Genomic DNA, 23,214 nt, shown 5'->3' on the forward strand with positions numbered 1-23,214 from the left:
ATTGTTTGAAAGGGGGTTGTTGATCATTATCATTATTCTTTAATACTACCGCTTTGATAAATATATATGTAGTTTCTAGTGAGAGAGAGAGAGAGAGGAAAGGATCATATGATACTAGTTTACATAGTTGATCAGTCTTATGCATTAGACCATTCTAAAAGATAAATGTATACAGTAAATAAAGGATTTATTTGAGAAAAAGCATATATATCTAGAAGACTAACGAATAAAAAAAAAATATATTATTCGTTTTGTACTTTCCGAGGTGTTAAAAAATGAATTGCCGTTAAAATGGACACCGCATTAAGTCCAGGAACGCCGTTAGTCTTTTGAAGGGAGGAGGGAACGGACTTTCATTGTCATGTTTTGGTTTGTAAACAAAGATACCGTATATACATTTAATACACTGTTCACACCGCGATTCCACACCGTGCCACCATAAGTTCCAAGTATTGAATAGTTTGGACTAGCATTTAACATCTTTTGCTTGGTTGAATAGGGGCAGACATCCAAATGATAAAGGTGGATCTGCCGGCTGACCAAGACAAAAAGATATTTGAGTTTCCACGAAGCGACAGCACAATCGTTGAAGACATGAAGCGCTTGATTCAACCAACGTGGAAGTCCAAACAACTAATGGAAACTGCTGTGGATTTCATAAATGACAAGCGTCCTCAAGAAGAGAAAGTTGCCACAGTCCAGATACCGTTCTTCCGTTGACATTCCTACACAATAGCCCAAGTGCATTCAAAGCGGGAAGGCTTTAAGCCCTCCTCTAGCTAAGAGCTAATGTTACCCTCTTTTTTTTTTCTTTTAAATTACGCCTACTTATTTTCTTAACTTATGTTACAGTTATTCTATTCAATATAATGTGTTTTAATATAGATATATATGTTATTCCATTACATGTCTCTTGTTAAAGTCTTGCTGTCAATGCTGCACATGAACATATTCTATTTATTTATAGCTGAATTACTATTACCTATTACAACTTATTAAATTGTGTATCATTATAGAAACAACTCAGTGAAGGAACCCTTTAGAGTTTATAAGCATTGTCCAGCTTATTATCATACAGCTATGAAGATTATATACATTGACACTGCTTAGCGTAAGTAAAAAAAAAAGCCAACACTATAAAATAACAGCAAGATTATCCAGGTTAGTCTTGTGTTTCAAACAGAAATTTATTATAGGTTTTACTTTTTGTCTTACAATATCAATCTTCCTGAATATATAAAGCTTTACATTTGTATAGTGCTCCTTTTTATCAACAACAACAATGCAACTCTCTTTAGGATATCTTACTTTGGTACTTTTATGCGTCCAATTGGTTTTTGCAGGTACAGTCAACGTTTGCTCTTCTTGTGCTTTCAAGTCCATCAGTAAGGCCATTACTTCTCTTCCAAACAATTCCGAGTCATATACAGTCTTAATTGCTCCTGGGACATACACTGAACAGTTTACTATTGCTCGACCTAACCTCGTATTAAAACCTACTAGTGGTAGTGTCACCATCCAGTTCGCTTCCGGCCATGATACTAGCTCTAAAACTGGAAGTACTGCTGACTCTGCTGTCTTGACTATTACGGGCAAGAATGTCATACTCCAAGATATTATTATTGCAAACACTTACAAACAAGGACGCGTAGCTAATGTCGCCTTGCATCTGAATGCTCCTCAAGCTTATTTTAAAAATGTCAAGATCTACGGCTTCCAAGATACCCTTTTGATCAATCGTGATGGTGCTGGTTACTTCGATAACTGTTATATTGAAGGCTCAGTTGACTTTATTTGGGGATTTGGCACTGGTAAAAAAAGCATATACAAATATAAAGCTTAATAACTGATTACTCTCAATCCCAGGTTACTTTTCTAACAGTGTCATTGCTTCCAACCAAAGAGGTACTTCTGTCACTGCTCACGGTAGAGATACTCCAAATGGCCCTGGTGGCTTTTACTTTAATCAATGTACCTTCAAGGCTACTGTTCCATCTGGTCCTTTGTCCAAGACATACGACCCTTCCATTTCATTCTCTTCCCCTTCTCAATTTGAAAACACATGCTTCTTTGCTCGTCCCTGGGGCAAATATTCTCGTGTCATCATCACGAACTCCAGCATCGGTAGCCATATCAAGCCTGCTGGTTGGAGTGCATGGAGTGACGCTAGTCCAAACACTGCAAATGTTGTCTATGGAGAATACAAGAATTTTGGAGCTCGCCCTTGGACTAGTGCGCGTGCCTCATTTGCTAAAAATTTGACTCCCGAACAAGCCTCTCAGTACAGTGCAGCGAAGGTCTTTGGTGGTAATACCTCCTGGTTCCAAAACCGATAATTGATATTACAGATGAACAAGATAGAAGCCATTAAAGTACCATCCTTTCTTTTATACAAAGCGTACTTTTAGGCTTATGTAAAGAAATATATTGTTTGTGTCTTTAGTTTTATTTACTATTAAAGAATAGGCATTTTGGCTATAGATTCAGTATCATGGGTTGACAGTTCAATAAATTAAGCAATCCGAAAAGACTTTTGGGATCAAAAGTCTAATGCTTTTCATCACGAACAAGAAGCAACAGTACAAAGAAAAAACAAAGGTGTTCATGTCACTTTCGGGGTTTACACCCATGTTTTCCAAGAGAGAGACAAAAAGAGGGCATATCACAGAAAAATCAGGTCATGCATTTTTAAAACAATGGCTTTTATGTAGGCTACATTAAATAAAAGTGATTACAAAACAATTTACTGGCTTAATTCTTCCTTGGTCAAAACACCCAATTCTTCTCTAACAGGTGCCAATTCTTCAAGGTATTGCTTATATTGGCTTTCATTTTCAACCTTTTCCTTAAGACCTTCGAAAACACGAACAGCTGTGGCGAAATCGTTGACACGACGAGAAGCTCTAAGAGCGGCTTCGATAACAGAAGGAGCAGGAACAAGATCGTAAGCGAATGCATTGTTCAAGCCACGTTGGAGTTCGAAGAGATCTTCAACACCGTTAAAGAACTTGACGTAACGGTCGGTAAAAGATTCGAAGCTTTCGTCTTCATGTCCAGCAGAATAGAAACGCTTGGTCAAGCCTATTATTGAAAATGACATGAGTCTTTTATAAAATCATAAATCATCGTTTGCTCTTTACCCATGGCAGCGGGGCGAACAGCGGGAACAGTTGAACGGACAGCGGCAACACGGCAAGCAGCAGAGGAGAAAGCACGAAGCATGTTTAGTAATTGGATGAGTGGGGAGTTGAAGAAGGAAGAGAGACAGAAAAAAAAAGTTGATATAGTCTTGCAAGTCAGGGTGCGGTACTTGAAAAAATGTTTAAAAAGTCAACTGGTGTACACGTCACCTGTAAGTTGGTCTGGCCTGCTTAAATTGAGCCAACTGCGCACTTTGCCCTTTTTTCCGTTGTTTTTATAACTTATATGCTGTCAAGATTCATACAAATTAGTGGTCGTACCACTATTTCTAATAATGCTTTGAGGGCCCCAGTCCTTGCAAGATTCCAACGTGCCAATGTTATTTTACGTAGAGACATTCGCAAATACTCGAGTGACAAGGAAGCACCAAAGAAGAAAGACGATGATCAACCTTTCAACATTCCAAAGGGATTCGAAAGCTTCTTCTCAAAGCAAAATAAGAATCAGACAAAGAAAGCTGCCGAGGAAGCCGCTTCTGAAAATGCAAAGAAATCGACTGACCAGATCCCTAAACCTCCAAAGAATAACAACAGTAATAAGACACCTGAAATTCCAACCAACTGGAATGCGTTACTAGGTGCTGCCTTTGGTACCTGGCTTTTATGGAAATTGACAGCACCATCAGAATCTTCAAAGGAAATTACCTGGCAAGGGTTCCGTACACAGTTACTCGACAAAGGTCTTGTTGACAGACTTGTTGTCTTGAATAAGAATAGAGTTCGAGTCTACTTGCGACCTGAAGCCAATACACTTGGATTGAGCCCTAGTCAGTCATTTGTCTTTACTATTGGATCACCTGACAGCTTTGAACAGAAATTAGACCAAGCTCAGAACGAACTTGGCATTCCTCCCAACGAACGTATTCCAGTAGCCTATCGCGACGAAGTCAGTATGCTCAATGTACTTGCTCACTTTGCGCCTTCATTACTGTTGATTGGTGCCCTCGTCTACATGACACGCCGTGGCCCAGGCGGTGTTGGTGGGCAAGGTGGCATCTTTGGTATCGGAAAAAGCAAGGCAAAGATGTTCAATCAAGAAACAGACATCAAGGTCAAGTTCAAGGATGTTGCTGGAGCAGATGAAGCCAAGGAAGAAATTATGGAGTTTGTCAAATTCTTAAAGAACCCTGCTGCTTATGAACGTCTTGGTGCAACCATTCCTAAAGGTGCCATTTTGTCGGGTCCCCCAGGTACAGGTAAAACATTGCTCGCAAAAGCCACAGCCGGTGAAGCTGGTGTGCCCTTCTTGAGTGTCTCTGGTTCAGAATTTGTTGAAATGTTCGTTGGTGTTGGTTCGTCTCGTGTAAGAGACTTGTTTGCAACAGCCAAGAAGAATGCACCATGCATCATTTTTGTAGATGAAATTGATGCCATCGGTAAAGCTCGTTCAAAGAATGCACAATTCGGAGGAAACGATGAACGTGAAAGCACTCTGAATCAACTTTTGGTTGAAATGGATGGCTTTGACTCTAGCCAACATGTTGTCGTTTTAGCCGGTACCAACCGTCCTGATGTTTTGGACCCTGCTCTTATGCGTCCTGGTCGTTTCGATCGTCATATCGTCCTTGACCGTCCTGATATCGGAGGTCGTGCTCAGATTTTCAAGGTCCATTTGAAACCTATCAAGACTACCATTGATGTCGAGCATCTCTCTCGCAAACTTGCTGCTCTTACTCCAGGTTTCTCTGGTGCAGACATCCACAACGTCTGTAACGAAGCTGCATTGATTGCTGCTCGTCGACTCAAGGAAGAAGTTGAAGAAAAAGACTTTGAAGATGCTATTGAGCGTGTCATTGCTGGTTTGGAAAAGAAATCAAGAGTTTTATCACCAGAAGAAAAGAAGACTGTTGCCTATCACGAAGCAGGTCATGCTGTTGCTGGTTGGTACTTGAAGCATGCCGATCCTCTTTTAAAGGTCTCAGTCATTCCTCGTGGATCTGCTGCTCTTGGTTATGCTCAATACTTGCCCAAGGACCAATACCTTTACTCCAAGGATCAATTGCTCGACCGCATGTGTATGACATTGGGTGGTCGTGTCTCTGAACAGATCTTTTTTGATTCCATCACAACAGGTGCACATGACGATTTGCAAAAGGTGACAAAGATTGCATACGCTCAAATCACTCAGTATGGTATGAATGAAAAGGTGGGCGCCCTGTCCTTCACAGATCAAAATGAGCAACAACTCCAGAAGCCCTATTCAGAGCAAACCGCTACCCTGATTGATAACGAAGCAAGAAGAATGGTGAATGAAGCCTATGAGCGTACATTGAACTTGTTAAATGAGAAGAAACAAGATATCGAAAAAGTTGCTCGATTACTATTAGACAAGGAGGTTTTGACAAGAGAAGACATGGAGAAATTATTAGGAAAGAGACCCTTTGATGAACATACTGTGTATGATGAATACGTTAGAAAGAAGGTAATTGAAATATGAGCTTGGATATACAGTTTCTCATTTTCTATAGACCTCTTCTCCACCCCCTTTCCCAGAAGACGCACCCAGTGCACCACCTTCTGCTGAATAATTTTTTTCTTTAATAGAATAGATACATGTATTATACTTGTAATTTTATGCATACTATATATTGTTCAATAAACACCCACCCTAGCTTTTCTTGCCATATTACAGAATTTCCTGAGAAAGTGAGGTTACTATACTGTATCTGCAACTGGCTGACTTTCTCAACACTATATAAAATAGCCCAAATCTTGTATTTCAATCTCTTTTGGATATATATAAAGGTTTATAACGTCAATCAAAATCATATGTCATCATATATTTGACAACACATAAAGAATAAAGCATGAGCCCTGAAGTCACTCACTGCATGAAAATTGAAAAAAGGGGAGCACCAAGCCACACAGAGACCTAAATTGTGACTTGATGTGACGATCAATGAATAAAACGAACGACTGAACCTTTTTCAAAAAATTATCACTCTTTCTATAATCTGTACATAAATGGGACGCCGCGCTAAAAATAAGCAACAAGATCCTGAGCCTCTTGAAAAGCCTGAACGCACAGAACTTTCAAGACGAGCTAAATCAAAACTTAAGAAACAACAAGCACTTGCTGAAAAGAATAACAAGAAACGTCAAAGCACAGAAGAGGTTGATTCCAAAAAGTCAAAGAAAGCCAAGACAGAGACCAAGAAGAAAGACACTGATGGTGACGATCTTTGGGATAACCTTGAAGTTGTCTCCGATGCTGAAGATAGTGAGGACATGGACGAATTTGAAATGGACGATGAGTTTGAAATGAACGGCAGTGCACAAGAGGAAGAAAGTGAACAAGAAGATGAACAAGAAGAACAAAAATATTTCCCTAAAGCAGATGCTGATTTCCTGGGCTCTGATTCAGAGCAAGAGGAAGAAGAGGAAGAAGAAGAAGAGGAGGAGGAGGACGAAGAGGATGATGAGTTTGATGAAGATGAATTTGTTGAGGTATATAGCATATTCCTCAAATATGGTGTATTTTATACTAACTTGCTTCTAAAAAAAAGGGACAAGCACTTGATGAACGTACATCTCGTAAAATTGAAGCTCGCGCAGCCCGTGAAGCAGCTGAAGCTGAGGCCGAATTAAGAGAGCAAGCCAACCAACAAGAAGAACTTGAAGAAGGCGAGCGATACAAATTACCTGAAGGAGAGGAAGCAGAATTAGTGTCAGACATCACTCTTGTTAGTCAGCGAATTAAAGATATCGTGGGCGTATTAAACGATTTCAAGAAACTCCGTGACCTTAATACAAGCCGTCAGGAGTATGTCGATCGATTGATCAAGGATATTGCCGCTTATTATGGATACTCTGAATTTCTGGCAGAGAAGCTGTTCCACCTCTTTCCTGTCTCCGAAGCTATCGAATTCTTTGAAGCCAACGAAGTAGCTCGTCCTGTGACCATTAGAACAAATACATTAAAGACTCGTCGCCGTGATCTTGCGCAAGCATTGATTAATCGTGGTGTTAACCTTGAACCTATTGGTAAATGGAGCAAGGTGGGCCTTCAAGTATTTGAATCTCAAGTACCTATTGGTGCTACGCCTGAATACCTTGCTGGGCACTATATGCTTCAAGCTGCTTCTTCTTTCTTACCCGTCATGGCATTGGCACCTCAACCTAACGAGCGTGTGCTCGATATGGCATCTGCCCCAGGTGGTAAGACAACATATATTGCCGCACTGCAAAAGAATACGGGAATGGTATTTGCCAATGACGCTACAAAAGATCGTTTAAAGAGTTTGGTGGCCAACATTCATCGTTTGGGTGTCAAGAATGCTGTTGTATGTAACTACGATGGTCGTGAATTCCCTAAGGTGATTGGTGGCTTTGATCGTGTCTTACTTGATGCACCATGTTCAGGTACTGGTGTTATCTCCAAAGATCCCAGTGTCAAACTAAACAAGACAGAGAAGGATTTTATTGATATTCCTTTCCTTCAGAAGCAACTTATTTTATCTGCCATTGACTCCGTAGATGCTAAATCAAAGACAGGAGGCTATATTGTATACTCAACATGTTCCGTCACAGTAGAAGAGAACGAAGCAGTTGTCAATTATGCTCTTTTAAAACGTCCCAATGTCAAATTAGTGCCTACAGGACTTGACTTTGGTCGAGAAGGCTTTGCTTCATACCGTGGAAAGACATTCCATCCTAGTCTCAAGTTGACACGTAGATTTTATCCTCATGTACACAACATGGATGGTTTCTATGTTGCTAAATTCAAAAAGATGGATAACAAATATACAACAACAAATGATAAAGATACTAAACAAGCATCATCTGAATCTAATGAAGAAACAATAGGCTTTAATGATGAAGAAGATGTCAAATATATTGAAGGTAAAATGAAAATATATTAAAAATAGACCAGTTTAATTAATAGTAATACTTTTTTCAATAGAAACCAAAATCACGCAAAAGAAGAAGAAGGGTTTAAAGGTGTAAGAATGAATGTATAAACAATAATAATAAAAAAGAGTGGTTATAGACACAAAGAGGATTATTGGTTTCTTGATGACTTTTCTTGAAGTAATTTTGTCAACAAGACTATTTTTTCATCATTACGAATCTTTTCGAGATGATGATCAATATCAGATATTCTTTCTTGATACTGTTTACTTTCACATCGCACTGGAATATCAGTGTATGTCTTTTCACACATATCAAAATCAAATGCAGGACAATCAGCTGGTAAAGGTTTTCTCCTCACTATCGGTAACTTCTTTAGTTCTTGTATGCTTTGTCGTCCTTCTTCTTCTTCTTCAACTGATGTATCAGATGAGTGAATACATGATCCTAGACTACTTAGTCTATTCTTCCATAATCTTTTCACTCTGGATTCATTCATGGCTTTTAGCATAAAAGTGTTAAAAGAGGAAAAGAAAAGAAAAGAAAAGTATTAATAAAATTATGAACGAATTTCAGGAGACAAACACGGAATTAAAATCAATCTTGGCCAAGATAAAAAGAGAGAAAGTCTATTTTTATCTCGTTGTCTACCGTTTCGCATTAAAGACTTTTTTTGTAAAGAAACAAACTATACTTTTTTGGCAAATTAGTACACAAACTTTTTCTTCCCCCGCTAAACTTTACCTGTAGAGAAACATCTTTATTCAAGAATGGGAATCCTTTTTGTACACAAAAGGCTAGTTTGTTTACAAAAGAAGAATAGCAGAGACTTTACCATTTGCTATTTTTATAAAATGACTTGAAACGAATGTATAAGATGTACTGTAGACCAGAGTTAGATGAAAAGAAAAGAGAGGGGATACAGATAACAGAAGGCGGTAACTGAAGGGCGAATAGAAAGTGTCTTAAGAAAAGCTTAAACGTATCTTATACTAAAAAAGGTGTTACAGACAACGTCAATCCATCTTTATCATCATAGATTGTCTAAAAATGCATACAGCTCCTTTACCAGGTTGACAAGCTGGTCACGTGCATCCTTGGCCCAACCAAGGCTTAAAATAAGGAGTTGGACAGTTTATTCATAAGAGTTACTTTTTTACAACAACAACTATCCGCATTTATATACAAGGGGGAGCTTTTTTTTTTCTCAACTGAAAAAGCTGCAATATGTATTGACAACTTTTAGATGTGGATTCCAGATAGACAGATTTTTCATAGGAAACGTAGGGTATAAAACACCACAATGAGAAATTTTGCCCTGAAAATGAATATCTTGAAGTCCGTACCTGATATCACTAGAAATAATTGCAAGTTTTATCAGGGGCGCAAAATAAGGATTTTATCCGCGTTATACCCACTGGGTGAAATGTAGAAGGTGATCCGTGGATGAAAACTCGACGTTTTATTCTAATAAAACTTGAGTAAAACTCTCTCTTTCTAGATCTTTAATAGCTTATACACTTTACAGTATTGTCCTTATTTATAGTAAATGCATCATTATTACACTGTTGTGACCAGTAAAAAAACAGTGGTATATGATTAATGAATTTGCTGATGACGCCAAGGTCTACCCTATCAATGAGTTCGAAAAAGAAAAGGGGAACATATACTTCTTGCGCCCAACTCTATGAGAAGGCAACATTGTCATATTTACTCTATAGATACTTAGTTGTATTGTATAAACATGTACGTTAAAAGATTGACCAAAACGTACGTTATTATCATATAACGCGCCATGCTCAATCCTTATTAACCCTGCTTTCATATGAGCTGACGATACTGTAATAATGAGGCTTTTCTTTCTTTCTTCTTGCTCTTAATAAAGACATACATATATATTTCTCCTTTTATTATTACAACTATATCACAAAACGTCACTCGGGGCTCTATCAATTTGCTCGATGATATTAAATCTCATCCCATTAATGAGCTCCCAATTAAAAGAAAGGCTCCATACTTAATCTTGAGCAAATCGAATATGCGAATGTGAGTAATTCCAGCCAATAATATTAAACTTTTAGAAACAATAGACCCAAGAAAAGACTTGAACTAAAGTCTGTGTTAGATTTTGAGAATGGATCTATACTCCTTTTGCTCTAGAGTTTTTTGAGCTTGATTAAAAGCATAAAGTGAAAGTAGAAATAATCTGTACCTGTTTACATCTATGAGCTTAGCCCTTGTGATTTGGTTCAGGATGGTCAAGCAAGTCATTTGTCCCTGATGTCATATGACAGCCTCCTCAAGACATGTTTATTGTTTTTTTATATCTCCTTAACTCTATTTGACTTTACCATTGACCATTTATCTCTCAGAATATGCATTTTTGTCACTCCTACCATAGATGTCCATGCTACAAAACTGATTATATAATTTTGCTCTTTGCTACCAAACTTTTTCGGTAATAATATCTAATAACTGCATATATCACTTTTGCTTAACGGTAAGAAAGTAAAAGCAAAAGAATTAGGTGCGTGCTTTTGATATATTACGACTAACTCAGTCTGCAAGACGGAATCCTAAACCTAAAGTGCTCATCCAACCTGCTGACAGTGTATGCATGTCTAATCTTATTTCTATTAGTAACAGTATTACTGAATATAGTCTTACCGTTTTGCCTGAAGTGTATACAAGCATATCTTGTACTATAGTCTTTACATATTTTTGTCATTGGCCAGCAGTACGTAAAAGCTATTAGCGTAATGGATTACTCTTTTCTCATTAAATCAAGAACCACCTTTTTTAAAAATGACAAAATTTGACCGAGGTAATGCTTCTGCGGTAAGACGCTAAAGAACATATTTTAAAATGGCTCTAGGTGCTTTTATTCAGATACCGTTGCTTTCTTGCAGTTTAAGCCTGGATATATAACATTTATAGTTCAATTCTAAAGTAAATGACACGTTTACGTATATTCTAATGATTTGCATGGCTCATATTTATAAATGCTTATTATTTGAATGTTTTTAAAGCATATATATATAAAGAGAGAGAGAAAGAGTGACATATACTGAGTAAGCTGAGTCAAAGCATTCTAGACTTTCTATGTCGTTTCTTCCTCTTCTTTTTGTATTAGTAACACCTGTAAGCGTTACACTTATTTCTATAAATTTTAATACGGACCTTGTCTTTTCCTTTTCCATTTCGCTTTTGCTGTTCTTGTCCGCATTATGTGAAAATGAAATATAAAAGCAAAGGATAAACATATACTTTTCATTAATGACGTCGTATGGCTTCATCATTAACCATACTTCATGCATAACATATGCATAGGGTCATTAGGTATAAACCTTGTTTAGGAGATTCATTCTTTACATAGAAACTATAAATGCAATCTCTTTATAAAAATAAAACAACATCCTATTCACTCGGCATGAACTTGTGCATTTGCTGATCCATTTAATTGATCTACAAGTCAGTAGTTTTTTATCTGCTCATAAATGTAACTTTCTTGCTCATGACTCTGCAACACAAGCTTATACATCTTTTATATGTACAGCAGCAACTTTTTCCCTCGTGTTCACGTATGCAAGCAATATTTGTGCATAACATGAGCTTGGTTTTGTTGCAAAGAGAAAAATAAGAGGGAGAAGAGAAGAGGGTAAGGGAATAGGATCATTCTGTCTCTCTTTTATGTCTAATTGATCTTTTCTCTATCTCATTAAATGATTTAAAAAACTCAAAAGAGTAAAAATTTATTCTTTTGGTGGCTCATATTATAACGGTTACATCAACTTTTTATGATAGTAATGAGGAAAGAACATACCTTCTCCTCTTTTATGTAATCTCAATAAGCACTTGTTCATTTACCTTTACTTTATATCAAAGGTTAAAAGGGAAAAGAAAGCAATGTTCTATTTACTGTTTTACTGTCATATATTGAACTGATGAATTCCATTTTCACTCTTAGTCATCACTTGACAAAAGGTCACGTTATTCCTGCTATGTGCATTTGTGATATATTAGTGGACATAATCCCGCTTTGCTGTTTTGATCCAGGGCCCACGTAACCCAAAATCTCCGTATTACCAAAAAGCGTAAAAATATATGTATATAAATTTTTTATATTAATGACTTGAAAGAGAAAGAAATCGGATGATTTATAAAATACATTTTTAGAACATCTTTATCATGTAACAAAGAGGATCTTTTTCATTAAAACGCGGGTAATAAAATATATAGTACGAAAAGTAAAAGGATCGACAAAAAAAGTGCCATCAATGTTTATGAAAAAGGAACTTGGTCACTGTACATCTTAACGTTGGTCCAATGACGTATGCATAGAGTCTATAAGAAAAAAGGGAAATAGAGTTGGCAACAATAAATTCACAGAGTCAACTTGATCTTATTGTCATTAAAATCTTAAAAACAAGAGAGAGAATAGGGGGAAGTGAACACAGCCAACAATGAGTCGAGTGCGCAATAATAGATAAACAAATAAAAATGTCAATCATGTATCATCTGCACGACGTAATACGAACTTAATAAAGCCCATTAAGCACAAGGACAAAAAAATCTTTTTTATTCTTTTTTATTCTTCTTAAGTAATGGGAATAAAGCAATCTCGATATCATCGTTATAACCGCGGCTCTAATCATCAACGTCAGCCAAGAGATAATTCGCCTCGGAGAGAGAGTGTGAATACAAACACTACATCAGGTGTATCCCAATCGAATAATTCAGTTACCATTGATGGGAGACAATACTATCAAGACGAGACAAGTACTTATATTTTACCAAGAGATGAGATAGAGCAAGATAGACTTAATTCAGTAACTATAAGAAACTATACTCACTCATGTAACTCACTTTCTATCAGCAACACTTTACTGTGAAAGCAATGTTCAATGGGTACACACGTATAATTATTCATATATATTGAACTGTATGGCTAATACTTGTGTTCTTTTCAGTAAGAACATTTTAGATTCCATTCAAAGGATATTACCCAAAGAAGCATCTGTTCTTGATCTTGGCTGTGGTACGGGTTGTTGGGTGATGGTAAACTCTTATAGAATAACTGATCATAGCTGTATCATTCATCACACATGTTTTACTAGGAACTAGCTGTAGAATATCCAGAGTATCGATTTACAGGTGTTGATGTAACAGACATGTTTCCGACAACGATTAGACCAGAGAATGTTAATTTTGAACTATACAATGTCCTTAGTGGACTACCTTATCCTGATAACACGTTTGATTTTGTAAATATGCGCTTTATGTTGTCCGCCTTTGCCGTATCCGACTGGCCAGTTGTCTTAAAAGAGACATATCGTGTATTAAAACCGGGCGGAGTTGTTGAGCTCATGGAAACACAGTTCCCTGTAAGTTTTTAGATTGATAAGGTGTCTAGATGTGCTGACTTTAGTTTACATATAGGAGAACGACAGAGTACCCATTGTACGAACTGTAAATGAAGCATGTAAGTTTCTAAATGAAGAAGAATTATCAAATTCATACTCATATCTTCTCAGTTTACGAAATGTTGAGAGAAAATGGAAAGGACCCGTGCACAGCAGCTAAATTTGGTACAATGCTAAAAGAACAACATTTTGAGGTTATTGAAAGGCAAGAGCGGTCTTTGACATATAGTATGTACACATTCTATGCGCAATTTCAAACATATTGACTCAATGGATCTATATAGAAAAACCATTAGAGCCTATCAGTAGAGAAATGCTTGGAAATTGGAAAATGGCTATGCTTGCCTTAAAACCTGTATTGGTTCATAAAATCGTAGAAAACCCAGATGAATACAACTCAGTTATTGATGACTATATAGAAGGCCTTATAGAAGAACACTGGACACCTAAATTGATCGCTTGGGCTGCTCAAAAACCGTATAAAGATACCAGTAATGACAATAGTAACGACGATACTCTACAAGAAAAACAGTAATATCCAACATTTATACCTTTTCTAAATATACAACGCACAGGCTATAAACGCGCGTACATACACACACACTTTTTGTAAGCTGACCTAAATAAACACAATAGGAATTTTCATGCTATGATCGCCAACCAGGTCTTTCCTTTTTACCATATGAGTTGAAATGATTGGCTGAATAACCAGGTACACAAGGCCTGTAACAAGAGCAATCTTTCTCAGAAGCAGATCATGATCTGTTCGGAATCCAATGTGAAACCAAAATAATAGTAGTAATAATAATGCAGATATACCAACTAGAATGGTATATGCGCTCGGCTGAATTAGCGGTATTTCCTAGAATTAATGACGCTGTTGCGAAGAGTAAAAGTCGCACTTGTTAAATACTGATGTCACATTAACCATTACCATACAGAATATAAGTATATCAAGCATGAAAGCACTGTCCATTCTCTTGTTTCTCTGACTCTCTTTCTTATTAAAAACCGAGTATCACAAAATGAGCTTTCAAATTTTCTATAAAGACGGACATATGATAATGCAAGTTGATAAATACGGTAGACCTGGGCCTATAGACTACATTACTGATGAGGAGCGATATGCTCTAGAAACAGTTAGTTCGCACACTCCGTATTTGTATAACCAGCCTAAGGAGAATAATTTTGAATAAGTCCCTATGCAAGATGGAAATGCAAAAGATGATGGAGATGCTCGCATGAAGGAGTTATCGACTAAGTGAGCATATACACTCTATAAAGATCGAGATAAAATTAGATTCTTTAAATTGTTTTTTTGAGTGCTTCAGCTGCTGCAAAGCAATTGGATATTCATGTTCGCACAGATAAAAAATGGCTCAAATGTACAAAACGGATGCTTATGGTGCTTTTACCAAGTGTAAGAAAGCCGACCGCTCGCATGCACTTCATGAAGAACACAAGCAAATGACTTTGGAGTGCATAGATGAGAACCCTTCTGCCGTCTTGGAACAAGTAATGGAGCGACTCGTTCAAAAATTTCAAGATCTTAAGGTCTCTAAAAGTACTGTCTACAATTTTGTAAGAACAGAATGTAATTGTGCCACTCAAAAAGGCTCAATTTCAGCCTAGTAGATAAGAACAATGAAGATGAAATTCAAGAACGCTTCGACTGGATTCATAAGTGGGAGCGTACGGACATGGTCTTTAGAACTAACTGCGTCTTTCTCGATGAGTCTGCATTCATATTAATTTGAAACGCAATATGGCCTGGGTCAAAGAAAGGATTGCCTGCTGTGGTCACAGTGCCCAGAGTCCGAGCACAAATAACAATAATTTTAGGCTCAATGTCTGTGTCAGGTTTAATAAAATGTAGCCTGAGATTGCCACAGCTGCCAGTCAAGAAGAGAAAGCAAGATTATGTTGAACTAACGAGCACAAGGACAGTAGCTAGTAATTACTTTAGCTTTCTAAAAGCCTTACATAGAAGCTGGCTTGGTATCCACATGTGAAAGGGTATTATCTTGTTATGGATAGCGCTATAAGATCTCAAGCCCCAGGAACCTGATATCGTGCTAACTGAACAAGCCTTTTCTCAACAGTTTAGGATCTGTATCTACAATCTCGATCTCTTCAACGTCATCTCTTTGTTTTTTGTGGTAAGCCAGGGTGTGATTATATACATCATAAGCATGACATGGTTCTTTGATTTATTACAATATGAATTGTCCGAGATTTTACCCGTATTTAAATGCATTATTTACAACATGAATAATAATAAATATATATATATAAATATATACAAATGTGTGAATCATATCATATAACCTTCAATTTCGTCTGTTCCTAGTATATCTCTCGTGCCCGATCTATAACGTATCATCCATTTACCGTTAGGCAATCTGTAATAGAAATTAGAGTAGGGGAATGCATCTGTTCTTGCGTAAGTAGGACTGAACGGCGGAAGATGAAATGATACAGCTGGTGTCTGTTGTTCATCTTGCTCTCTGCTGCCAGAATGACGACGGTAACGGCGGCAACATAGACGCTTTGCCTTTCTGTCCGGTAAATAGTCATTCACCCAATATCCACTATCGGTTTCGGAATGCGTAGTCGTAGAAGAAGAAAGTGATGGTTCAGTAGAGTAAAAGTGAAATAGTTGTCTCACACGATTCCAGATAGAAGATGTACTTGATTCGCTCGATGATAAAGAATGCAATCGTTTTCGCATGGGGAAAGAGAATGTGATCAACTATAAGAAGAAAGAGAAAACAATAAACCGACGTCTTTTATCAGCTTACTTACGCCTTCATCATGACAGATGGTTTATGCAGCCCTGGCCAGTTGCATAATAATCTCCCTGAACCGAATCAAGCTTGAGAAGATCCGAAACAATGTTGGGATGAATGGTTCATCCAAGTCAGAAATAGAAACTCACATGTCTGCAAGACCGCAACACACAACGAATTATGTTCTTTTCACTTTATTTTATACAAAGCGAAAGAAATAAAAAGGAATATACAGTTTAGTAGAAAGTGGTGGGTCTCTTGGCGATGAAGAGAGCACGGTGCTTCTTGTCGGCCTTGACAATACGGTGAGGCAAGGGGAAAGAAAGCTTGGGAGCCAAGAGTTGCTTGATGTATTGACGACGGACATCAGCATCCTTGACTTCAGCAACACGAATGATTTGAACGGATCTGAAACGAGCACGGTGGCGAGCAGCCATATCTTGATCTATAATTTAAACTGTTAGCATCATTTCAACATCTAACGTCATCTATAACTTACAGCAAGTATCAACGGCTTCAACGCGGCTCATAGCACGGTATTCCTTGTACATGTTGTGGGTGCCAGAACGAGAATCGTAACGAATCCAGATACCAAAGTTCTTGATTTGTTCAGGGCGCTTTTCGTGAATCTAATCATTGGCATAAGCATCATTCTGCTATGATCTGCCTTTTCTCCCAAAAAAAACTTACTTGGTTCAAGGCAACAATTTCACCAGCGGCCTTCTTGACCTTACGAAGCTTCTTCAAGAAGTACCAGAAACGAGACTTGGCAACAACTTCGTTAGGAGCAAAGATTCTCATACGGTAGAGCTTAGGAGCAGGTTCTTGCTCAGAAGGGAGTTTACGTCCAACAACCTTTGATATGCATTAGCTTTTTGTTTATTCTTTTTCTTCTTCTTTCTTACCTGATATTCTTTCAACTAAATCCGCAAAAAAGAAAAGCAAATGAAAATTAGTAATGGTCGATTAAGAGATGAATAAATGGACAATGCACACGCGCACACATTGCTGAGAGGAAAAGGTTAATCCATTAGACTGTATGCATGTCATTCCAATATCCCCCAATTCATAAATCATTTTTATCCATCCATCCATCCTTCAGTTATGTGCGCATATCTATTTCCATTTATCCATCCATCTAAACATGATCGCTTACTCTGCAAACCATATTGTCCTTCCGTTCAGATGATAAAGAGAGAGAGATCCAATAGTACCTTGAGCAGAATGCTTCAATTACCCACTCCCGGCTCTCTGTTGGCTCCTACTGCTCTAGTGTTGCACCCCCACTTTCTCAATCTGATCCCTAAGTACACACCATCCTTTCACGATGAAACAGTCACATTACTTCAGTTTCTGTAATGACAGCAAATGGATATAAAACAATTTGCACTAACCAATGTGTTTCTTTCGGACAATGAGGTGCATAATATGGTGCCTTGAGCTATACAGAACTTCTTCTTTTTGATTACTGGAGTAAGTATAAATTTTACCGGATATTTTTAATAAAAACTCGAGATTATACACGCGGAAGGCGATGCTATACTTGATCAAGAAGCTGTGGTTTTACTGTCCATGCCCGTTCTACAATATAAATTACCAATCTATCTCTTGTTGAGCTTGGTCCTATATCACAACTGAAAATGGAGGGTGCTCGTAAATAGCAGAAGATGTATTCAGTGCGGCATTTTAATTTGTTTTTCTCTCTCTTTTTATTTCTTCATGTCAAGTTCTGCGCTTATTGCCGCCAAAAAGAGAGTCGAAGTCTCGTTAAAGAAATTTGAAATACCAACAGAAAATAAACCAGAAAAGACAAAAGAATGTAACAAGTAACTATGACAGGGTTACAATATCATAATCATGTTAATCGCCTCCTACCTTATCGTCTTTAGTGGTGCTCTTTATTTATCTTTGTTACAGTCACGTCTCAATTGGGCAACATCAATCTTTGTAAAATATAAACCAGATGGAGAACAGCAACCAAGAAGAGCTCCAGCCACTCGAAGAAAGTGGCCAAACATGAAATACTTGGGATCGTGTACACTTCATTTAGGCCCACACTTATTTCAAGATACAAGCTTTTATGAAGCAACTCGGTCAGAATCATGGTCGAGGATTATTGAAGCCCATCAAGGCGTTTCAGTAAAAAGAGACGATCCTGAAGAATCAACTAATGAACAACCTAATGAAATAGACATAGCAAGTAGCGATCAACAAAATAATAGCAGTAGTAGTAGTAGTGGTAATGACAACATTGAAGGGAATATAAATGGCAACCATCAGCAAGAACCACTACAGCTTCAATGGACTGATGTCGTGTTTGAACTGAAAGAAGTACCAAGTGAACGTTATGTGTTTCCAAAGGAAGCACTGATCTCCGTATGCAATGACCCACTCGAAGTAAGTTTTCATTGATACGTGCTGTTAAAACATGCATTAAACATCTTTAAGGTGAGGGTATCGTTTGCATTACCTTTAGATCCAGATATGGCAGACGGTTTTTTTGATACACCAAAAGACAAAATACTAAAACATGGGCACAAGTATGATGTGGAGTATGTTAACCATATCCTAGCGACGACAACAGAAAAACAAAAGATAGAATTACCATTTGAACAGTACGAACCAGCCAACATTCTATTATCAAACGTGAACCCAGAGATCGTAGAAGCGGTGAAACGTGTGGTTCAAGATCCAAAAGACGTAAAGAAGAGACTAAGTCTAAAAGTAAGCCTGTTCCCACAAAAGAGATACATTCAATTCGACAACAATAAGGCACAAGAGATTAAGAATCTCTTGATGAGGATACAGACAGTGCCTGATATCATAACTGGACCCATCATGGCAGAAAAAAAGAGAAATGAAATCTTGAATGCTATAAAGCTCGGCAAACGAGAGCGAGATGAAAAGTTTGAGGCTGAGTGTAAGTAATAATGGATGTATAGTACAGTGCTTATACTATCTATAGTGCCCAAGACAAAAATGCCTGGTATAAGAGACGAAAGTATGTTACGGTGTACATACTGTGGTACTAAATATACATCCATGTGGAGACCTGGCCCTGGAGGTCATGGTACGCTTTGTAACAGCTGTGGCATTCAGTGGAAACGAGGTGAAATCTTGGAAGGTGCGCCTGTGATCAGCCTGAGGGAAGAAAGAAAGCTGCTGTGGGAAAGAAAGCAACGAGAGAAAGCAGCTGAAGCACTTGAGATGGAAAAGTTGGAAAAAGATAACAAAAAGCTACAAAGAAAACTCGAACGAACAGTAACTGATGCGTCATGTTCAGATGGAACAAGAGGTGCTTATTTTGCAGCACAGTTGGTTCAACAGCGACAAAACAAATTCAAAAAGGACGCTTCTCCCACCAACGATCAAGCTTCATTATGTGCGTCCAATAGTTCAGGCCATATATCACTTCCTCCAACACCTACAAACACCACCAACACGACACCACCGTCAATGATACCGATAGCACCAGGACAACAACAACAACAGCAGCAGCAAGCAAGTATTCCTGCTCCTACAACTCAACCTTTTTCTCTGTATAGTGCAGGTGGTATTCCTTTGCCAACGTTATCCATTGATTTTGGAGGAGCCCTAACGTTTTCTCATCCCAATTGTGGCATCACACTCCTGGACATCTTTTTCTCTATCAGACTATGTAAAGATGGATATGAGCAGACCACGATACAGATCGATAAAAGAGAATTGGTCAATTCATCGTTTGAAATTATAAAAGAAGGAGATGCTCAGAATACGCGAGAAATTCTAAAGATGAATATAGCGTCAGCTGAACCTAAGGCTATTAATGCCTTTGGAACTATGCTCATGATTGACAGCCAACAACCAATAACTGTACGCTTTCTAGAAAAGTTAGACCCAAGTGGAGGTGCTGTCGTTCAGAGAATCTTACAGCGATGGCTCGTTACATTTCCTCAACAATAGAAAGGGATAATATTTTTAGTTTTATTAAATGATTATGATACAAATGATCTTCTATTCAGTCTTTTCCTCCTTCTTCTCTTCTTCTACTACTTTCTCCTCAGCCTTAATTTCTTCACCTTCAGCCTCTTCAGCCTTTGATGTCTCGTTTTCCTTCTTTGTTCTCTTGTTTTGTCTTGACTTGGGATCATTACGCTTTCTCTTATTTGTTCTTTCAGGTTGTTGTCTGAATGCGTTGAAGTTCTTCTTCTTTCTCCTCATGGGCTGACCTTTATATTCTTCTTCTTTTAATTTATGATATTCAGGTCTATATAATATAGCAAGATTATGACCATCAAATTGAACTTCCTTCAATTCAGCAACCTTCTTTGCAGCTTCAGGGTTTTCGAATTCAATGTAAGCAGATCCCTTGAACTTCTTGGTGTCATCGTGCTTCTTTAAACGAATAGCAAGTACTTTAGCCTTTTCATTAAAGAAATCTTCCATTTTGTCTTGAAGTTCAATCAAAGCATCAACTGGCTTTTCTGCGCCTTCATCAACCAAAGGTAAACCCTTGACGTGGATAGAACGAGAGACATGGTCCTGTTTGACGACTTCACCCTTTCTTCTGATATTTTTGTTTTCAACGTCAAGCTCATAAATGTCGCTTTCTTCTTCCTTGAGAGCATCCAAGACAGCTTGTTCATCTTCAGTGATCATTTTGACCTTTTTGAAGCCTGCAATGATGGACAAGGGAATCCCTATAGATTATATACGCGTCAATACGATTTATTTATTTTTGTTGAAAACCAATCACTTACAGTGGTTCTCTGCATTTGCGTGAAGAGTCCAGAGGTATTTGTCATAAGGAAGGTTAGAGTCTGAAAAGTAAAAGTTGACCTGCTTGCGGATCTTTTGGTTATCAGTCAAAGGTGCCATGCTATTTTTTATTGAATAGAGAAAAAGAAAAAAAGAAAAAAGAAAAACTTTGGCATATATTCGTCTTCTTCGCAGGTGGCTTAAATCGTCCTTTTTGATCTACAGCACGCGTACATTTGCATAGACGCGCATGCGCGTAAATAAGAGTCCACACACTATAAAATAAGCCACATAAAATTATTGTTGTTTCATTATACCAAAAACAGATAGTCATATGATGATGTCCTCTGCATTAGTACTCTTTTTCCATTTGACATTGTATCCAGCATTGTACCTTCTTCTACCAAAGGATTTCCAAGTTGTTGTTTACATTACCAATATCTAACTATTATCCAATCATATTTTACTTATCTTGATAATGTTTAAGCTGTTGTATAAAAGAAGAAAGGCTTGTACAATCATGAGATCAAAGTCTGTATCCATTTGCAGAAAAAGGACATCGAATGTTTCTCTTGTAAATAGTTAATAGACATTCTTTAACACCAAGTACATAATAGCTTTTGTTAGATACACTTGCTATTGTTTCGTAGAGCAGACATTTAAAAAAAGGATACACAATTATATTTATTATTGATTCTTTATAAGCTTTGGTCGACCACGAGGCTTATGTTGTACATCTTTACAACCAACCTTACCAGTAGCAATACACCGACGACAAGGTCTCATGTCATCACAGCGTAGATGAGATCTCTTACAATGATTACAAGCTTTATCTACGTTTTTCCCCTTTTTTATTTGTACACCTAAAGTGAGCGCCTTGGCTTTTTGCTTTAACAGCAGCTGTTTGTCCTCTTCAGTTTCTTGTGCGGTAAGGTCTTCATGCTCTGTATCGGCCAAATCGCTTTCGAGAGTTAGTAAAGAGCTCAGGCTATCTGATACTTTCATAGACCTTTTGAGGTTACTTGAAAGTGATGATAAAGAAGAGGAAGCTGTCATGAGACAGAGACTATTGGAGCTTTTACTCTTTTCAGGTAAACGAAAAGGTGTACTTTTTCGTCGACCTGTCTTTGGTTTTGACTTTTTCGAGGTAGCTGCTTGGATATTTGGCATTGACTTGCGATATTTGTGAGCGTTAGCAAGAGATGTTGTTGTTGTCGATGATGATGACGACGCGGATGCAGCAGCTGCTGCTGCTGCGGTTGCTATATTTGCTATATTCGCAGCCATTGTTGTTTGACCATTAGGCAAGGTCCAGTCATCAAAGAGAGTGCTATTGATCGCAGTGGTCGAAAAGGGCTTTTTGATCTTGATGGTGAGTTTTGCTTGATTGTCCGAATGGAACGTGCTTGCTGAAGCTGTTACGTTATAGAAGGGCCATTCGTCTTCAGAGAATATATCATCATCATTGCCTCCTTCGTCATCACCTTCGCCGCCGCCATCCTCCTCTTCATCTTCATCATCTTCGTCCTCGTCTTCCTCATCTTCCAGATCACTATCTTCGAATACAGTCGGAGGCATATAGTTGTCTAGATAGCCATATGGATCTTCACTGTAAGGAAACAGTGTCGAATGGTGAATGGAGTCTCTCTTTGCCACAAACGAGTTAATGTCCTACAGGGGCGTGTTACATACACATACACATACACATAATCGACCACACACAAAAAAAACTTCCTAGATATCTTACATTGAGATTAACGTAGGCTCGAGAATTACCAGGTGATTTTACGATATTATCTGTAGGATCATTGTATATCCAGCTGTAAGATTCCTTTTGCTGATCTATGGTTTGTTGTAAAGAATCGTCATAGGCAATTCCTAGAGGAGCATCGCAAATGATCGCGTCTTTAAGAATAGGTTTATCAAAAGGATGGTTATTATACTCGTAGGGTTGAAGACAGTTTAAGTAAAGTTTATTATATGAATCTAGAGTATCATAGATGGCTGTGGGATCATCAACGTCATCGTCTTTTGCTATAAATTTGCTTGACAATTCATCGGAACTTTCTGCTTCGGAGTCTTCGAGATTTATCAATTGGGAGTAGATCAAAGGAGAGTCCATGAAAAAGAAAAAATATATAATACAATAGTAATTATTAGCGGGTCAATAAAGAAGAAGAAGAAGAAGAGAGAAAAAGACGGGAGAAATGGGAG

The 23,214-nt window shown here is 37.8% G+C and overlaps 10 protein-coding genes across 10 annotated transcripts; 5 read left to right on the forward strand and 5 right to left on the reverse strand.

Annotated features, from left to right (window-relative positions):
- Nucleotides 1-1,282: 1,282 nt before the first annotated feature.
- On the forward strand, nucleotides 1,283-2,336 carry RHIMIDRAFT_293744 (pectin lyase-like protein; the record flags this gene model as incomplete). Its single annotated transcript, XM_023614013.1, has 2 exons — nucleotides 1,283-1,811; nucleotides 1,867-2,336. The coding sequence occupies 2 exons, from the start codon at nucleotides 1,283-1,285 to the stop codon at nucleotides 2,334-2,336; spliced, it is 999 nt and encodes a 332-aa protein (XP_023464079.1).
- A 407-nt stretch (nucleotides 2,337-2,743) lies between these two features.
- Nucleotides 2,744-3,222, reverse strand: RHIMIDRAFT_285628 (putative cytochrome-c oxidase chain VI precursor; the record flags this gene model as incomplete). The annotated part of the gene is made up of 2 exons (XM_023613300.1): nucleotides 2,744-3,081; nucleotides 3,141-3,222. 2 exons carry the CDS (start codon nucleotides 3,220-3,222, stop codon nucleotides 2,744-2,746), a joined length of 420 nt encoding a protein of 139 aa, XP_023464080.1.
- A 204-nt stretch (nucleotides 3,223-3,426) lies between these two features.
- RHIMIDRAFT_239843 (ATP-dependent metallopeptidase Hfl) lies at nucleotides 3,427-5,728 on the forward strand (the record flags this gene model as incomplete). Its single annotated transcript, XM_023609255.1, has 2 exons — nucleotides 3,427-5,622; nucleotides 5,669-5,728. 2 exons carry the CDS (start codon nucleotides 3,427-3,429, stop codon nucleotides 5,726-5,728), a joined length of 2,256 nt encoding a protein of 751 aa, XP_023464081.1.
- A 436-nt stretch (nucleotides 5,729-6,164) lies between these two features.
- Nucleotides 6,165-8,147, forward strand: RHIMIDRAFT_239844 (NOL1/NOP2/sun family putative RNA met; the record flags this gene model as incomplete). Its single annotated transcript, XM_023609256.1, has 3 exons — nucleotides 6,165-6,647; nucleotides 6,707-8,042; nucleotides 8,104-8,147. The coding sequence occupies 3 exons, from the start codon at nucleotides 6,165-6,167 to the stop codon at nucleotides 8,145-8,147; spliced, it is 1,863 nt and encodes a 620-aa protein (XP_023464082.1).
- A 4,508-nt stretch (nucleotides 8,148-12,655) lies between these two features.
- RHIMIDRAFT_239846 (S-adenosyl-L-methionine-dependent methyltransferase) lies at nucleotides 12,656-14,009 on the forward strand (the record flags this gene model as incomplete). The annotated part of the gene is made up of 7 exons (XM_023609257.1): nucleotides 12,656-12,880; nucleotides 12,928-12,959; nucleotides 13,022-13,109; nucleotides 13,169-13,435; nucleotides 13,491-13,533; nucleotides 13,586-13,702; nucleotides 13,759-14,009. 7 exons carry the CDS (start codon nucleotides 12,656-12,658, stop codon nucleotides 14,007-14,009), a joined length of 1,023 nt encoding a protein of 340 aa, XP_023464083.1.
- A 1,670-nt stretch (nucleotides 14,010-15,679) lies between these two features.
- RHIMIDRAFT_260683 (uncharacterized protein) lies at nucleotides 15,680-16,523 on the reverse strand (the record flags this gene model as incomplete). Its single annotated transcript, XM_023611472.1, has 1 exon — nucleotides 15,680-16,523. A coding segment is annotated over exon 1 (412 nt), but the record flags the coding sequence as incomplete, so codon positions are not given.
- RHIMIDRAFT_293750 (ribosomal protein L18ae) lies at nucleotides 16,500-17,832 on the reverse strand (the record flags this gene model as incomplete). The annotated part of the gene is made up of 5 exons (XM_023614014.1): nucleotides 17,420-17,832; nucleotides 17,169-17,183; nucleotides 16,954-17,118; nucleotides 16,763-16,892; nucleotides 16,500-16,708 (listed from the first exon to the last, which is right to left on the reverse strand). Exons 1-5 carry the CDS (start codon nucleotides 17,429-17,431, stop codon nucleotides 16,500-16,502), a joined length of 531 nt encoding a protein of 176 aa, XP_023464085.1. The 5' UTR covers nucleotides 17,432-17,832.
- Nucleotides 17,810-20,288, forward strand: RHIMIDRAFT_293751 (uncharacterized protein). Its single transcript, XM_023614015.1, has 4 exons — nucleotides 17,810-18,089; nucleotides 18,153-18,660; nucleotides 18,712-19,183; nucleotides 19,229-20,288. Exons 1-4 carry the CDS (start codon nucleotides 17,983-17,985, stop codon nucleotides 20,203-20,205), a joined length of 2,064 nt encoding a protein of 687 aa, XP_023464086.1. The 5' UTR covers nucleotides 17,810-17,982; the 3' UTR covers nucleotides 20,206-20,288.
- On the reverse strand, nucleotides 20,257-21,165 carry RHIMIDRAFT_314922 (winged helix DNA-binding domain-containing protein; the record flags this gene model as incomplete). The annotated part of the gene is made up of 2 exons (XM_023614965.1): nucleotides 21,003-21,165; nucleotides 20,257-20,942 (listed from the first exon to the last, which is right to left on the reverse strand). Exons 1-2 carry the CDS (start codon nucleotides 21,118-21,120, stop codon nucleotides 20,257-20,259), a joined length of 804 nt encoding a protein of 267 aa, XP_023464087.1. The 5' UTR covers nucleotides 21,121-21,165.
- A 482-nt stretch (nucleotides 21,166-21,647) lies between these two features.
- RHIMIDRAFT_260687 (uncharacterized protein) lies at nucleotides 21,648-23,189 on the reverse strand. The gene is made up of 2 exons (XM_023611473.1): nucleotides 22,748-23,189; nucleotides 21,648-22,671 (listed from the first exon to the last, which is right to left on the reverse strand). The coding sequence occupies exons 1-2, from the start codon at nucleotides 23,120-23,122 to the stop codon at nucleotides 21,688-21,690; spliced, it is 1,359 nt and encodes a 452-aa protein (XP_023464088.1). The 5' UTR covers nucleotides 23,123-23,189; the 3' UTR covers nucleotides 21,648-21,687.
- Between the last annotated feature and the right edge of the window lie 25 nt (nucleotides 23,190-23,214).

Source organism: Rhizopus microsporus (assembly GCF_002708625.1).
Source record: "Rhizopus microsporus ATCC 52813 unplaced genomic scaffold scaffold_14, whole genome shotgun sequence".
In the NCBI taxonomy this organism is placed as follows: domain Eukaryota; kingdom Fungi; phylum Mucoromycota; class Mucoromycetes; order Mucorales; family Rhizopodaceae; genus Rhizopus; species Rhizopus microsporus.